Source organism: Bos taurus, chromosome 8, assembly GCF_002263795.3.
Source record: "Bos taurus isolate L1 Dominette 01449 registration number 42190680 breed Hereford chromosome 8, ARS-UCD2.0, whole genome shotgun sequence".
Taxonomy (NCBI): domain Eukaryota; kingdom Metazoa; phylum Chordata; class Mammalia; order Artiodactyla; family Bovidae; genus Bos; species Bos taurus.
In genome coordinates, this window is record NC_037335.1 from 74,860,874 (window position 1) to 74,877,570 (window position 16,697).

A 16,697-nucleotide genomic window follows, 5' to 3' on the forward strand; every position below is an offset into this window, starting at 1 on the left:
ATTTACATTCAGAAATCAGACATTTGGAGAAAGGCCACTGACTGTGAGAACACCCAAGGCTTTTGCTCTGGTGGCTAAAGTGGCCTTGGAATTCAAGCCTCAAGTTTTAAAATTCTTTTGCTAAGAAAAGATACACACACACAGTGATTGTAATAGTTGCATATCATGGAGAGAGGGTCGAGGGTTGGGGGTGATAACATGAGAATGGTTGAAACTGGGTGTTTTTCTGTTAAAACACGACAATGGAAAAACACCACACCAATCCGATTTCAGCAGCACTCTCCAATTTTTCACAAAGTAAGAATACCATGATTTAAAGCAAAACTCTTACCTATATCACAACAAATTAGCAGTTTTTTTTTTTTTTTTTTGCTGGGGATGAGTCCCACAGTCACCAGATTTGGAGCTGTGCACAGCTTTGATTCTTTGGGGTGAACCATGAACATGCCGAGAGCCTCCAAAGGCTGATGGTTTCTATGCTTACATACACCTCATGGGGCTGACAAGTCACATGCTGAGCCAAGTTGGGGGCAATATATCCCACTTGTCCTGGTCGTCCGGAAAGGCGTCTGAATGATGAGCAGAGAGGGCCTATCACTGATTGTGAGAATGAGAGGGACCAGCCCAGCACACAGGCAGAGACACAGCAGAGGTCCCTGGCCATTTTCAGGTCTCTGATCAGTGCACCAAAATGCTAGCTCGGCGTCCCGATGTCCACTGTGATTTTGGTATACAACGGGTACCTCTGGACCTCTAACACCATGTAGGTGAGTGAGTTCAAACCATCAGAGAGCATTGTCTCCTTTGTATGTGCAATTCGGTCAAACCTATAAGGAACAAACAGACAAAGGGTTTGAAGCCAAAACAAAAATCTTTACTCAAAACTTTAAATGTGTGTACTTTAATGGCCCCTTTTCCCTCCTACTAGGCTTCTCCGGTGGCTCATCAGTAAGGAATCTACCTGCCAATATAGGAGATGCAGGTTCAATCCCAGGGTCGGGAAGATCCTCTGGAGAAGGAAGTGGCAACCCACTCCAGTATTCTTGCCTGGGAAATCCCATGGACAGAGGGGCCTGGTGGGCTACAGTCCGTGGGGTCGCAGAGTCACACACAACTGAGTGACTAAATCACCACCACCACCACCACCTCCCTCCTACTCCAACCCTGCCCTGTGGATAGAAGCTGTTTTCCCTTGAGGCACAGAGCCCACTCCAGAGCCCCATTCCTGCAGCCAGCCCCACCTGAAGGCGGAAGGAAACACACACAGGGGAGAGAATAAAAGAGAACACACCTCTGAGGATTAGGTTCATTTTTCTTGTCTCTCGAGTGGCGGATCATCCGACACTTCCCGATCACAGCATTTGGGCGAGACACAGACATGCCTCTAAAAGCTAATCTGTAAGGAGCAAAGGGACAAGTGGTCATCACAGAGCTGCCACAAGACCCAGGTCCCACAGCCCCAGCTGCAAGACTTTTGTCCCGTCTACCATCCTATCCTGCCAGCTGGTCTCACCAACCCACACCCCAGCCCAGTGTACAGGCAGCAGTTAAAACTCACACCCCTTCCTCATAACCTTTTACCCTTGGTTCTAGATCTTGTGGGGGGACTATCTTGTGCCAGGCACTGGGGGTGTCTGCCCTCGTGGAATTTATGATGTGGATGCTTAGAACGTAGGGCCATAGGGGCCAGGACGAAGGGGAGGAGGTGGGCGTGGGGATGCTCAGCACAGAGGGAGAAGCAACCAACTCCACCTGATCTAGACTGGGCAGAGCCAAGCCCTGAAGATGAGTGGGTGTTTGCCAGAACATTTTGGGCAGTCAGGACAGCACAGGCAAAGGCAGGGAGGTGAGAGCAAGCGTAGTGCCCTCTGGGATCATCAAAGTTTGGGGTAGGAAGTGGCCAGAGGTGAAGCAGGAAAGAAGGGCAGAGACTGTATCATGGAAGCCTTCCAGAGCATCTCCCAGAACAGGGCCAATGTCTGAAAGGGATATAACACAGTCATCCCTTGGTATCCCCAGGGGATCGGTTCCTGGACAACCTCCTTCCCCGTGGTTGCTCAAGTCCCTTATGTAAAATGTGTAGCATTTCCATATAACCTATGCACGTCCTCATCCTCCCATATACTTTACATCACCTCTAGATAACTTATAATACCTAATATAGTGTGAATGATATGTAGAGAGTTATAAATACAATGTAAATGTTATGGAAATAGTTTCAGGTGCACAGCGATTTCAAGTTTTGTTTTCTGGAATTTTCTGGAATTCTTCTCCCCCCCTGAATATTTTTGATTGAAGGTGCGTTGAATCTGTGGGGATGTGTAATCTGCAGATATGGAGAGCTCACTATATGCTGTGTTTCCCAACACCATACACAGAGTTGGCCAACGGGAAGTCTCTCTGTTAGGCAGTATAATAATGGAAAGCGGGGAACAAGACTAGAGGCAGCCAGATCACAGTGGAAGATTCTGTGTGGGTTCTGAAGGAGAAAGGAATGAGGAATACCAACCAAAGTCTTGACAGGAAGAATACAACACTAAGCCGAGAGGCAGAAATGGCTGGTCTGAGGTGACTTAAAGGTTCCCAGCCCGGCCTCCCTCAGTGCTGAGCTAGGGCCTAGCAAAAGCAAGCTGGTACAGAGTAAGAGTTAGGTTCTTTACCTTTCAGGAAAACTGCTCCAGGAGGAGAAGCAAGATAGGCATAAGGGTTTAAGAGGTAAAAACCACTACGTATAAGATAAATATAGCTTCCCTGGTGGCTCAAATGGTAAAGAATCTGCCTGCAATGCAGGAGACCTAGGTTTGATCCCTGGGTTGGGAAGATCCCCTGCAGAAGTGAATGGCTACCCACTCCAGTATTCTTGTTTGGAGAATTCCATGGACAGAGGAGCCTGGCAGGCTACAGTCCATGGGGTTGCAAAGAGTCAGACATGACTGAGTGACTAACATGTCCACTTCCCGTACGACAAATAAGCCACAAGGATATATTACACAGCACTGGGACTATAGCCAAAGTTTTATAATGACCATACATGGAATATAACTTTTAAAAATTGTGAATTACTATGTTGTACATCTGAAACATACATTGTACATCAACTATACCTCAATTTAAAAATTTTAAAAACTTTTTTTTAAAGAAAGGACAGAAAGCTCCTCCATAACCACTGATGCTTCTGTTCCCCCACCCTCAGGAGTTCGTCCTCAGGGCTCCCTCCTGGAGACTTTTCTGATCACTCAGGTCTGTGCAGCACGTCAGTCTTGTACACCGTCACAGGGGCCCCGCATGGGTGCGGTGCTGTGAAAGGAGGTCTGTTTCTGTCTGGAATCCCTCTTCAGGGCTTCAGTGTCTTCCTCCCCACCGGTCCTGCCTGGCCCAGTGTTCTGCATATTGATAATCAATCTCTAAAATTCAAATTTTCTTCAAGGACTGTGTTAAAGACTTGGGTCTATGCTGCAAAGCTAATCTTAAGTGACTTGGATGCAGCTCTGAAAGACATCTTCTGTTAATGATGAAATTAAAGTACTCCAGTTCAGGAAGGCACCAGGGGGTATTCTGGTTTCAAACTCAGTGGCAAGTTCAGGTTGGCTCCCAGAGGGAGAAGGTGCTTTTTGCCTACATCCAGCAGGGGTGAAGATTCCACTGCCAGGAAAAACCAAGCAGAATGTGCTTTCAAATGCCACTGACAGATGGTTTTTTTTACCATCTGTGATGACAACTCACATAATAAAGTTTTACCAACTCATGAAGAGCCCCAGGGTGTGGATGGCCATGTCGTGTGATTCACCCCTTCACATGTTTCTCATTTTACATTTTCCAGAAGGCTAAGGCAAAAATCACAGAAGCTAGTTTTCCTAAAGATACTTTTTAATGTTTTAAAATTTTTTTTGTATTGGTGTATAGCCAATTAAAAATGTTACCATAGTTTCAGGTGGACAAAGAAGGGACTCAGCTATACATCATATACATGTATCCATTCTTCCCCAAACTTCCCTCCCATCTAGGCTGTCACATAACATTGAGCAGAGTCCCATGTGCTATACAATAGGATCTTACTGGTTATCCATTTAAATACAGCAGTGAGTACAGGTTGCGTTTTTTGTTGTTTTTGTTCCTAATGCAGGTAGGTTAAAACCTTCAAGTGCACATCAGAGTTACACACATGCTTATTTTCAGATGCTTTCCAGTTTCGTTAAGGGTTCTCATGGTGTGTCTCTTAAGACACTCTTTATCACCTGGAGCATCTACAGCAGGGCTCACCTAAGAATTCAGGCTCAGTGGGGATTGCATCTCTCCTCAGGGTCAATCCTTGCAAAATAACCAAGCATGGATAGAAAAACTAGAAGTGAAGGGAGACAGGGAAGCACGAGATCTAAGTTGTGACTCTTACCTGTTATAAATGTCATCATCTTCACCTCCCCAGCCCCAGTAGTTATTAGGAAATCCATTGATGCTGAGAAACTGTTGTTTACTTAGAGCAGAGACACCTCCAAAATACTGCACGTAAGGTAGGCTGGGGAAAAAAACCATACACATGCACACACAGAGGACCAGTAGTTAGTATTTATTCTTTAATAAAGTTCACTCAAAATATAAATACTTCTGGGATTCCCCCAATGCAGGAGACATGGGTTCAATCTCTGGTCCAGGAAGACCTCACATGTCTCGGAACAACTAAGCTCTGCGCCACAACTATTGAGCCTGTGCTCTCAAGCCCAAGAACCGCAACTATTGGAGCTCGTGTGCCTCGAGCCCATGCTCTGCAACAAGAGAAGCCACCACAATGAGAGACCCACGCACTGCGGCGAAGAGTTAGCCCCATTCGCCGCCACTAGAGAAAAGCCCACATGCAGCAACGAAGACCCAGCACTGCCAAAAATCAATCAGTTCAGTCACTCAGCCGTCTCCAACTCTTTGTGACCCCATGGGCTGCAGCATGCCAGGCTTCCCTGTCCATCACCAACTCCTGGAGCTTTCTCAAACTCATGTCCGTCAAGTCGCTGATGCCAGCCAACTATCTTATCCTCTGTCGCCCCTTCTGCTCCTGCCTTCAATCTTTCCCAGCATCAGGGTCTTATTATTTTTTAAAGATACATAAACACTTCTAAAGTTATTTTTATTCCCTGGAACTTTTAAGTTAGGGATTTATGAGGGTTTCCTTTGTTTTGTTTTCATATCAGACTCAGATTATCTCAGAGAAGACACAGATATCAAAAAGCAGAATCTTGCACTTTCCAAGAACACTGGTAATCTAGACAATCAGTCAGTGACAAATACAGAGGCCCAGTTCTGCACTGCTTGAGAACCTGCTTTCCATGGGTCAGAAATTCTTCTCCAGAAGGTCCCAGAAACTGAGACTGCTTTAGAATCTCCTGTGCCCACCTTGTCATGCCCCCCTTCCCACCCCTGGCCCATCAACAGTCTTCTTTCATTCTTCCAAAGGTATACTGACTTGAACACTGACCCCAACAGTCAAGACAAAATTTGCTAAAATAAAAATTTTCTTGGAAAATTCTACCACATCCTGACTTGGCAAAATGTATGATGATGAATCTATTTTGACCCATTTTCAAGCAGCAGGGCATCTGGGCTTTCATCCTTCCAAACCATTCTGCATTTCAATATTTCAGTGGTTATGAATCATGGACTCCTGAGGGACACAGAGGAAGAACTGACGAGAAATGTTAAGAATCTGGATGTGCCCAGAGGGCAAGCAAAGGCTTTCCTGTGGGCTTTATAAAGGCTGCGATTCTGTGACAGTCCTGTGTGTACCTCCAAACCACAACTGGGCTTTTACTGGAATCCAAAGAGACCAAAACCCATCACACAAATTAAGGAAAACTCTAACTCAGACTTTGAGGGGGAAGTCAGCCAAACCATACAAAATGTATGAAAAAAAAGATGCAGTTATTATTTTCAAATACGTTCCAGAATTCTGAATGCAAGCATACACAAGCAAAGATCCCTGGGGGCCTGCTTTAATGAATCAAAGATCAGATCAGTCGCTCAGTCGTGTCCGACTCTTTGGGACCCTATGAATCGCAGCACGTCAGGCCTCCCTGTCCATCACCAACTCCCGGAGTTCACTCAGACTCATGTCCATCGAGTCAGTGATGCCATCCAGCCATCTCATCCTCTGTCGTCCCTTTCTCCTCTGGCCCCCAATCCCTTCCAGCATCAGTCTTTTCCAATGAGTCAACTCTTCGCATGAGGTGGCCAAAGTACTGGAGTTTCAGCTTTAGCATCATTCCTTCCAAAGAAATCCCAGGGCTGATCTCCTTCAGAATGGACTGGTTGGATCTCCTTGCAGTCCAAGGGACTCTCAGGAGTCTTCTCCAACATCACAGTTCAAAAGCATCAATTCTTCGGTGCTCAGCCTTCTTCACAGTCCAACTCTCACATCCATACATGACCACTGGAAATAGCCTTGACTGGACGGACCTTTGTTGGCAAAGTAATGTCTCTGCTTTTGAATATGCTATCTAGGTTGGTCATAACTGTCCTTCCAAGGAGTAAGCGTCTTTTAATTTCATGGCTGCAGTCACCATCTGCAGTGATTTTGGAGCCCAGAAAAATAAAGTCTGACACTGTTTCCACTGTTTCCCCATCTATTTCCCATGAAGTGATGGGACTGGATGCCATGATCTTTGTTTTCTGAATGTTGAGCTTTAAAAGCCAACTTTTTCACTCTCCACTTCCACCTTCATCAAGAGGCTTTTTAAGTTCCTCTTCACTTTCTGCCATAAGGGTGGTGTCATCTGCATATCTAAGGTTATCGATATTTCTCCCAGCAATCTTGATTCCAGCTTGTGTTTCTTTCAGCCCAGCGTTTCTCATGATGTACTCTGCATAGAAGTTAAATAAACAGGGTGACAATATACAGCCTTAACGTACTCCTTTTCCTATTTGGAACCAGTCTGTTGTTCCATGTCCAGTTCTAACTGTTGCTTCCTGACCTGCATACAAATTTCTCAAGAGGCAGCTCAGGTGGTCTGGTATTCCCATCTCTTTCAGAATTTTCCATAGTTTATTGTGATCTGCACAGTCAAAGGCTTTGGCATAGTCAATAAAGCAGAAATAGATGTTTTTCTGGAACTCTTGCTTTTTCCATGATCCAGCGGATGTTGGCAATTTGATCTCTGGTTCCTCTGCCTTTTCTAAAACCAGCTTGAACGTCAGGAAGTTCACGGTTCACATATTGCTGAAGCCTGGCTTGGAGAATTTTAAGCATTACTTTACTAGCGTGTGAGATGAGTGCAATTGTGCGGTAGTTTGAGCATTCTTTGGCATTGCCTTTCTTTGGGATTGGAATGAAAACTGACCTTTTCCAGTCCTGTGGCCACTGCTGAGTTCTCCAAATTTGCTGGCATATTGAGTGCAGCACTTTCACAGCATCATCTTTCAGGATTTGGAATAGCTCAACTGGAATTCCATCACCCCCACTAGCTTTGTTTGTAGCGATGCTTTCTAAGGCTCACTTGACTTCACATTCCAGGATGTCTGGCTCTAGGTCAGTGATCACACCATCGTGATTATCTGGGACATGAAAGATCTTTTTTGTACAGTTCTTCTGTGTATTCTTGCCATCTCTTCTTAATATCTTCTGCTTCTGTTAGGTCCATACCATTTCTGTCCTTTATCGAGCCCATCTTTGCATGAAATGTTCCCTTGGTATCTCTGATTTTCTTGAAGAGATCTCTCGTCTTTCCCATTCTGTTGTTTTCCTCTATTTCTTTGCATTGATCGCTGAAGAAGGCTTTCTCATCTCTTCTTGCTATTCTTTGGAACTCTGCATTCAGATGTTTATATCTTTCCTTTTCTCCTTTGCTTTTCGCTTCTCTTCTTTTCACAGCTATAATCCACTTGTAATTAGGTATCATCATTTAAGCATCGAGTCATCCCCCTTTGATTCTGCACACTATAGTCTGCACTTATAATGTGAGGGTTTGAAAACCAGAGGTGACCAGGCCATTAAGGCTTTTTCATAATCAGTGTTTTTATAGAAGTGGACTCTCAGCCACTGCACAGGGGAAGTATATGCTATTCTGACCAGATTTGGTTTTGCTGTCTCTGCTGGTTTCTCTTACCTTCCTGCCTCGTCTCCCAAGCCTAACTAGTTCTGGGTGAAATATACATGATGCTGTGGTAAAGAATTAGGTAAGCACCACCACACTTCAAGGGCAGAGTTCAGAGGAACCGGTGTGTCTCAAAGAGGAGAAGATGCACAAACAGGGAGGGAGATGGGGAAGATAGGAGGGTACAAAGTTCTGTTTACATCCTTTAAGACAGGATGTTTATGGTCTGAACGCTTTAATCTTGGGGAAGGACTTCAGAGCATCCTCTGTTCATCTCACAACCCTCATGCCCCCAGCAAGGGAGGACAGAAAGAAATGATGAGAGCAAGATGAGTTTGGGGCTTCCCTGGTGGTCCACTGATTAAGGATCTGCCTTGCAATCCAAGGGACACTGGTTTGATTCCTGGTCCAGGAAGATCCCATGTGTTGCAGAGCAACTAAGTCCGTGAGCCACAACTACTGAAGCCCTCGTGCCTAGAGCCTGTGCTCACAACAAGAGAAGCCACTGCAATGAGAAGCCTGTGCACCACAAGTAACCCCTGCTTCCTGCAACTAGAGAAAGCCCATGTGCAGTAACAAAGACCCAGCACGGCCAAAAAATTAAATAAACTTTAAAAAATAAATAAAATGAATCTGAAAGAAAGCTGCTGTATCTATACCGAGGGACTGACAGTTGGCACACAGGCCTGCAGTACTGCGGTAGTCAAGCCTGAGCCAGGGATGCTCAGCACACGAGGTACCCACAGCACACCTTCTTGGAGCTTCCAGGTTGACTTAGAACATGGAGGAAGAGGTCAGGTTACCCAACTGACAGGTGCCTTAAGTTTATGTTGATACAAACGTGGACAAATTATGGAATTAAATACAAATTTACTTTTTAAGATTAAAAAAATGGACCACAAGACTATTTTCCACCTATGACAATAGGCTTTAATTACACTGCTGCTCCTGGGGACAGGCATCAGCTAGCTTCCTCGCAAAGGGGCATTTTGGTGGGAAAGTCTGAGCCCCAGTGTTTAAGCAGAAGCCTGTGCTTTGCAGGGAAAGAGAACCGTGTTCCTTCTTAAAGTGCCAAGGAAGATCTGCTCAATTACCCAAGTCTAAGAAATTACTGAGGGAAGATGACTCCAATTTGCTTCCCAAATTGTGAGGGGAAGGGGAGAAGAAAATCAAGTAATACAATCACCTGGAGCCTGAAGATAAGTACCATCCCAAATATAAACACTTCTCACCTGGAGGTGCAGAGGTATAGGTGCTTCTGGACTCCACTTCCCTCCTTAAATAATAACCAACTATAACTATTCTCCATCTGAATGCAGAGTTCCAAAGAATAGCAAGGAGAGAGAAGAAAGCCTTCCTCAGTGAGCAGTGCAAAGAAACAGAGGAAAACAATAGAATGGGAAAGATGAGAGATCTCTTCAAGAAAAATTAGAGATACCAAGGGAACATTTCATGCAAAGATGGGCTCAATAAAGGACAGAAATGGTATGGCCCTAACAGAAGCAGAAGATATTAAGAGGTGGCAAGAATACACAGAAGAACTGTACAAAAAAGAGCTTCACGACCCAGATAATCATGATGGTGTGATTACTGACCTAGAGCCAGACATCCTGGAATGGGAAGTCAAGTGGGCCTTAGAAAGCATCACTATGAACAAAGTTAGTGGAGGTGATGGAATTGCAGTGAAGCTATTTCGAATCCTGAAAGATGATGCTGTGAAAGTGCTGCACTCAATATGCCAGCAAATTTGGAGAACTCAGCAGTGGCCACAGGACTGGAAAAGGTCAGTTTTCATTCTAATCCCAAAGAAAGGCGATGTCAAAGAATGCTCAAACTACCGCACAACTGCACTCATCTCACACACTACTAAAGTAATGCTTAAAATTCTCCAAGCCAGGCTTCAGCAATACGTGGACCACAAACTTCCAGATTATCAAGCTGGTTTTTGAAAAGGCAGAGGAACCAGAGATCAAATTGCCAACATCCGCTGGATCATTGTAAAAGCAAGAGAGTTTCAGAAAAACATCTATTTCTGCTTTATTGACTATGCCAAAGCCTTTGACTGTGTGGATCACAATAAACTGTGAAAAATTCTGAAAGAACTGGGATGGGAATACCAGACCACCCAACCTGCCTCTTCAGAAATCTGTACTGGACATGGAACAACAGACTGGTTCCAAATAGGAAAAGGAGTACGTCAAGGCTGTATATTGTCACCCTGCTTATTTAACTTGTATGCAGAGTACATCATGAGAAACGCTGGGCTGGATGAAGCACAAGCATGGAATCGAGATTGCCGGGAGAAATATCAATAACCTCAGATATGTAGATGACACCACCCTTACGGCAGAAAGTGAAGAAGAACTAAAGAGCCTCTTGATGAAAGTGAAAGTGGAGAGTGAAAAAGTTGGCTTAAAGCTCAACATTCAGAAAACTAAGATCATGGCATCCGGTCCCATCACTTCATGGGAAATAGATGGGGAAACAGTGGAAACAGTGTCAGACTTTATTTTTCTGGGCTCCAAAATCACTGCAGATGGTGACTGCAGCCATGAAATTAAAAGATGCTTACTGCTTGGAAGGAAAGTCATGACCAACCTAGACAGCGTACTAAAGCAGAGACATTACTTTGCCAACAAAGGTCCGTCTAGTCAAGGCTATGGTTTTTCCAGTACTCATGTATGGATGTGAAAGCTGGACTCTAAAGAAAGCTGAGTGCTGAAGCGTTGATGCTTTTGAACTGTGGTGTTGGAGAAGACTCTTGAGAGTCCCCTGGACTGCAAGGAGATCCAACCAGTCCATCCTAAAGGAGATCAGTCCTGAGTGTTCATTGGAAGGACTGATGTTGAAGCTGAAACTTGAATACTTGGGTCACCTGATGCAAAGAGCTGATTCATTTGAAAAGATCCTGATGCTGGGAAAGATTGAGGGCAGGGGGAAAAGGGGATGACAGAGGATGAGATGGTTGGATGGCATCACCAACTCAATGGAGATGAGTTTAAGTAAACTCTAGGAGTTGGTGGTGGACAGGGAGGCCTGGCGTGCTGTGGTCCATGGGGTCGCAAAGAGTCAGACACAACCGAGCGACTCAACTGAACTGATGAGCTTCAAAGGACTTCCCAGGTGGCTCCAGTGGTCTAGAACTCCTACCAATGCAGGAGATGGAAGAGACATGGGTTCGATCACTGGGCCAGGAAGATCCCCTGGAGGTGGGGCATAACAAGCCACTCCAGGATTCTTGCCTAGAGAATCCCACAGACAGAGGGGCCTGGTGGGCTACGGTCCATAGGGGTGCAAGGAGTCAGACACGACTGAAGTGACTTAGCACAGCATTCAGCACACGTGCACTCTGAAGAGACTTAACACAGCATTCACACACATGTGCTTCAAAAGCACCCAGTTCTCCCAAAAGCCATTCTCTTCCAAAGCCTAAGAGGCACTACTCCTGGGCTAGAGGAACTGTGTTCCCTGGTTGTCATGGAAGACACAAAAATGTTTTCTGCAGATTCCAGTAAACATCTCTTACCTAAATCCAAACTTATCCATTGCTACAGAAATGTGCCGTGGCTGTGAAAAGCACCTGTAGGTGTTATGGTCGTTCATTGGGATGAGGTCCACATCGCTAAACACAAAGCAGTTGTAGTCATAGTCCTTCAAGGCCTCTTTAAAGCCAACATTGAGGAGCTTTGCGCGGTTGAACATGGACTCTCCAGCCTGGTGCAGAAACAAAAAAAAATGCCATCAGATGCCATGAGGCCTTTCAGCCAAACACTCATGGGGACTGGTGACCTGTCTGCTTCACGTAGCCCTTAGACCATTCCTGGGCCTCATTTTCTACCCTCACTTTACAACTCAATCCTGAATAGCATTCCCTGAACCAGCAATCCCTCTTCTAGGAGTTATTCTGTAGGACTTGCAAGTGTGCAAATGACAGGTGAACAACGTGTTCACTCTTTTCACCACATGTTCACCAACGCAAAAGGCTGCAAACAATGACGTAAGCATGATCAGGAAACGGCTTCAACAAACCATGATGCATCCATATAATGGAATAGAGCTGTTTAAAAAAAAAAACAAGGAAGCTCTAAAAGGAAATGATCATTGAGATAGTATTGTTAGGTGAAAGGTGTTTAAACAGATGTGTTATTTATTCTTATAGTACATATAGGCTAATTGCAGGAAGGATATCAGGAAACTGCCGACAATGGGACTTTTTCACTTCTACCTGCTTTTGTGTGGTTGACTAGGGTTTGATCATCACATTGGGTCCAGGTATTTGTCACTAAACCAGGCACCAGGAAATATGGCAAATTCAAGTCAGTCTCTGCCCTCCCAGTGCTCACAGTGTAGGGTGGAACCAGTGAGCTACAGGGCATAGTAGAGATAGTGTGTATGAGAGAGGAGGACACCCCCTTCAGGATGCCAACCACGGGGTCTACAAGAATTAAGTGTGTTGGTGCAAAGGTACTTCATATTTTATTTACTTCTCGTTTATTTTCAGTCTTCCCAATTAGAACCTAAGCTCAATGAACGCTGGAATTTTTTTTTTTTGCTGTTTCTTCACCCATTGGAAACAGGCCTGGAACATAGCCTGGCATACAGTAAGAGCTCAGTATATAACCACTGGATGGATGGATGGATGGATGGCTGGATGAGTAGACAAATGGATGGACTTCAACATACAATGGCAGATGGCAACCCTTTGGGGAGACTCCAACCTAAGGGGCCTCTCATGGGTCTCTGCTCTTACCAGTTACCAAGGCCCCAGGTTAGTAAGGACAGTAACATCATTGACACAATCATGCTTACACTTAATTCACAAGCACTTCAATACCCATACTCTCATCCTGGCTGGAATTCTCCCATCATTGTCATGAAGAAACTAAGGCCACATAAATGACACAGCTGGTGCTGGAGCCCAACCCTCTAGAATCCTCACTTTTCAGTCTTTCTCAGGATCAAGAAGATCAAGGACCTCTACTTTGGGGGAAAATGTGCCTCACGAGGGCCTACAGTATCTGTACGGTCTCTAAGGTGGGGTGCTGCACATCTTCTCTCCAGGACTCTAAGATAGGGCCTGGACACTGGCTCTCCACCAGGCTGCCTGAGTGAGGACAGAGTGCCCAGATGGTGCCACAGCCCCCAGTGTCAGGAGGGTGACTCAGGGCAACAGACCATTTGAGAAAGACAAGTACCAGGAAGTCAGAAAGAGCAGCCCAAAAGAGTAAATGAAACATTTTACATGAGAGCTCCTTTCTTCAGCCTGTGACAAAGCATTCTAACCATGCATGGTAAAGGGAGAAGGCTGTGCCCTGTGGTACTCGGGGTGTACTTGGGCTGCTCTGTCAGTTAAAGAGAGGCACCATGGCGTCGCAAAGAGTTGGACACAACTGAGCACGCATGCAGGCACACACGCCAGTTAAGAACCATTTAGAATTCTGCCTTCAGCTAATTCTGTGTAAGTCCTGAGACCAAGAAAAAAAAAAAGACCAAAGTTTAGGAACTGCATATGAAGTTGTTGTCATTATTATTATTATAATAACACACCGCTAATATTCTCGGGGGGATCTGATACACCAGGCACAGGAAGTATTTTACAAGCATGGTGTGTCCTTTAATCATCTCAACAATCTTGTTAACAACTTTCACCCCCAAATCTGATTTGCTTCCTTCTCCCACACCCTTCGACCTCCTGGAAATAGAGGCCTGCATCTAGTGGTTTCCATCTTCCTCCTCCAGCCCCATTAAGATTCTCAGAGAGTTAGCTTTCTCTGAATATTGTGAGATAAAATTCAGCCCCATTGAACATGTTTCCAACAAGTGAACAGGCAATGTTCCAACAAAGCCTTTTCCCAGTTGTGGAGCAGACTCCCACCCAAGTCGCTGCCCAGTGCTCCCTTCTGTTGGTCTGTTCCCCAGTGACAGGAGCAGGGTGTTGGTGGCCTTGTCTGAAGCACAGGACCTGGCCTGTTGGCCATGACTGATTGACCTAAGCAGATACCTGAATGAGACTACCCTAAGCATTTTCCTCCCACAGGAACTAGAAATATGGAACCATGAATGGGCACCGCTGGTGCCAACCCCAGGACCAATGGCAGTCTGGAGGAGAAACCCAAAGAGCAGACCTGTTCTACCCCTTTCCCCATGTGTGGGGTGACTGACAAGTGGGTGTATCAGTCAAGAGAGGCCAACATCCATCAGTCCAGAGGGGACAGGAGTCTGGGCCTGGTCAGTGTGCTGGCCTGGGGAAGAGTGAGGACACGTGAGGTGGGAGGCCTGGCAGAGTCTACGCTCTCCAGACGCTTCATGCAGCAAACCCGATGCCCTTTGGGCAGATCTGGGTGGCAGGGACAAATGTCTCAAGCAGTGTCAGATGGCTCTCCAAGGCATTAAAACCTTTTTCTGAGAGCCCTAAACATGTACCCTAAACATAAGAGCAAGTAATATGTCCACTCAGAATCCTCATACACTGCTGGTGGGAATACAAAATCGTGCTGCCATCTTGGAAGACAGTCTGGAGTTCCTCACATGGATAAACAAAGAGTCACCATGTGATCCAGAAATTCTACTCCCACATATATACTCAAGAGAAATGGAAACATGTCCACACAAAAACTTTCAAATAAAGTTCACAGCAGCACTGTCCAGCACTTTTTAGATAGCTAAAAAGTGGAAACAACCCAAATGGCCATTAACTGATAAATGGACAAATAAAATATGGTATATGCATACAATTCAACATTATTCTGCAATAAAAAGAATGAAGTACTGCTACATGCTGTAAATTGGATGAACCTTGAAAACATCATGCTAAGTGAAAGAAATCAGTCACAAAGGATCACAGATAAGGTTGCACTTATATGAAATGTCCAGAACAGGCAAATCCACAGAGACAGAATATAGAATTGTAGCTACTAGGGCGGGAGAGAATGGAGGAGTTAACTGATAGCTAAGAAGTGTAGGGGAGTTTTTTTGGCTTAATAAAGATGTTCTAAAATTGATCATGGTTGATGGATGCCCAATTCTGAATATACTAAAAGCTACTGAATTATATACTTTAAATAGGTATATTGTATGATATGTAATTATATCTCAATTAAATTATATAAAAAAAGAAAAGCCTGCTCCGGAGATGGGAGAGGACCAGAGGGCCCTGTTTCTCCCTCTTTTTCTGTATTGATTCTGCTCATTTATTGGGTATCTACTTTTTGCTTAGCAGTAGGGATACAGAAAAAGAAAAGACACAAGCTCTGCTTTTGAGAAGTTCCAAGTTAAACAGGCAATTGTATTTTTATGGAGTGATGAGCTCTTTAGGGTGGACAGCTAGCTAAAGGGGAAGGAGGAGAAAGGAGCTCCCTAGCCCAGCACATACAGAGAAGTAGAGGTGGAAACACGAACCCAATCATAGAAAATTAGAGAAGGCCTCAAAGAAGCTAGCCAAGTTTAGTTGGGAGGCATGAGAAGAATATTCCGAGATGAGCAAGCAGCATTTGTAAAGCCTGTGAGAAAAGATAGCATTCAAGGAACTACAGAAACACAGACTGGGGAAGCCAGACTAAGACAAGAAGGTAGATGTGGACCAAAACATGAGGCAGGAAAGGGAGGCTAGGAACTTTGCTAAAATAATCAAGACTTTCTCTTTTTTATTCAGGCCATAGGAAGCTCTTGAGGTTTTAAATGAGAATTATGTTTTGCAAGCCCAGGAGGAATTTGTGCCCTACTTGCCAACTGAGGGCAGCAAGACCAGTCTGCAAGCTATGGCATGATTACTGGAGACTAGGCAATGACACGGGGCAAGCAGAGAATGCCTCTCCGGAAGGGCTAAGGTGGGGACTCCACTTCCCCATTTCACACCTCACTTGTTCCCAGGCCTGTGCGCTGCACCTGCAAGCAGCCTTCGTGGGGTTTCCAGGAGAGGTACCAGAATCTGGTCTAATCACCAGGCAAATCCTGTGGTTAAGGCAAGTGCAGCCTTTCCCTGATGGTAAGAGGAGACAGATGACCAACTATCGAAAGCCACAGCGCCAACTGCCCAAGTTCTCACAGTTTCTAGAAGACCCACCAAACCACCCTGGCTTCCCTGGATGTCAGGCCCTCGTGTGTACACAGCACACATATCCCCTGATCATGATGGCATGGGGGCTGACTACCTGGCCCCTCCGCCACCAAAAACACAGCAGCAAAGAGGTTGGAAACACCAACCCTAAGCCCAGAGTCTCAAATAATCAGAATTTCTATGGGACGGGAGAAACAATTTTGCTCCTATACACACCCCCTGCCCATCACACCACTCCTCCCCTTCACAATAGCTACAGTAACCCACAGGCTCTCGAGCCCACAGCTCCAGAGGCAGGTCTGCAGGCAGTGGAAATCTCTACAGATATATCCTTTTGCATGCTTCTCTGTGCCCCCTCAGACTCCAAGAGGAAAGACCCAGGACAAATGGGTGGCAGACAAGCAGAGGAAGCTCTGGCCAGGCAGCCATGTAGCAGGACTGACCGGCAAGCCTCTGGAGGGTAGACAGGCTGGCTGTGAGGGGATCTCCAGAGAATTGCTGGGATTACACAAACGCTGAGTCTGTGGCAGGCTAATATCCACTGACCCATTATTTCACAGCAGTTG

General features: G+C 45.4%; 1 protein-coding gene and 1 non-coding gene across 2 annotated transcripts in view; both read right to left on the reverse strand.

The window, feature by feature from the left end:
- Positions 1-358: 358 nt before the first annotated feature.
- B4GALT1 (beta-1,4-galactosyltransferase 1) overlaps positions 359-16,697 on the reverse strand; it is a 53,174-nt gene continuing 36,835 nt past the window's right edge. The window contains 4 exon segments of the mRNA NM_177512.2: positions 359-827; positions 1,292-1,396; positions 4,391-4,513; positions 11,602-11,789. Of these exon segments, the coding sequence (NP_803478.1) occupies positions 695-827; positions 1,292-1,396; positions 4,391-4,513; positions 11,602-11,789 (549 nt within the window). The 3' untranslated portion in view covers positions 359-694.
- Positions 1,436-1,483, reverse strand: MIR12061 (microRNA mir-12061). The gene has a single exon (NR_162437.1). It is a non-coding gene; the product is annotated as a microRNA mir-12061 (primary transcript).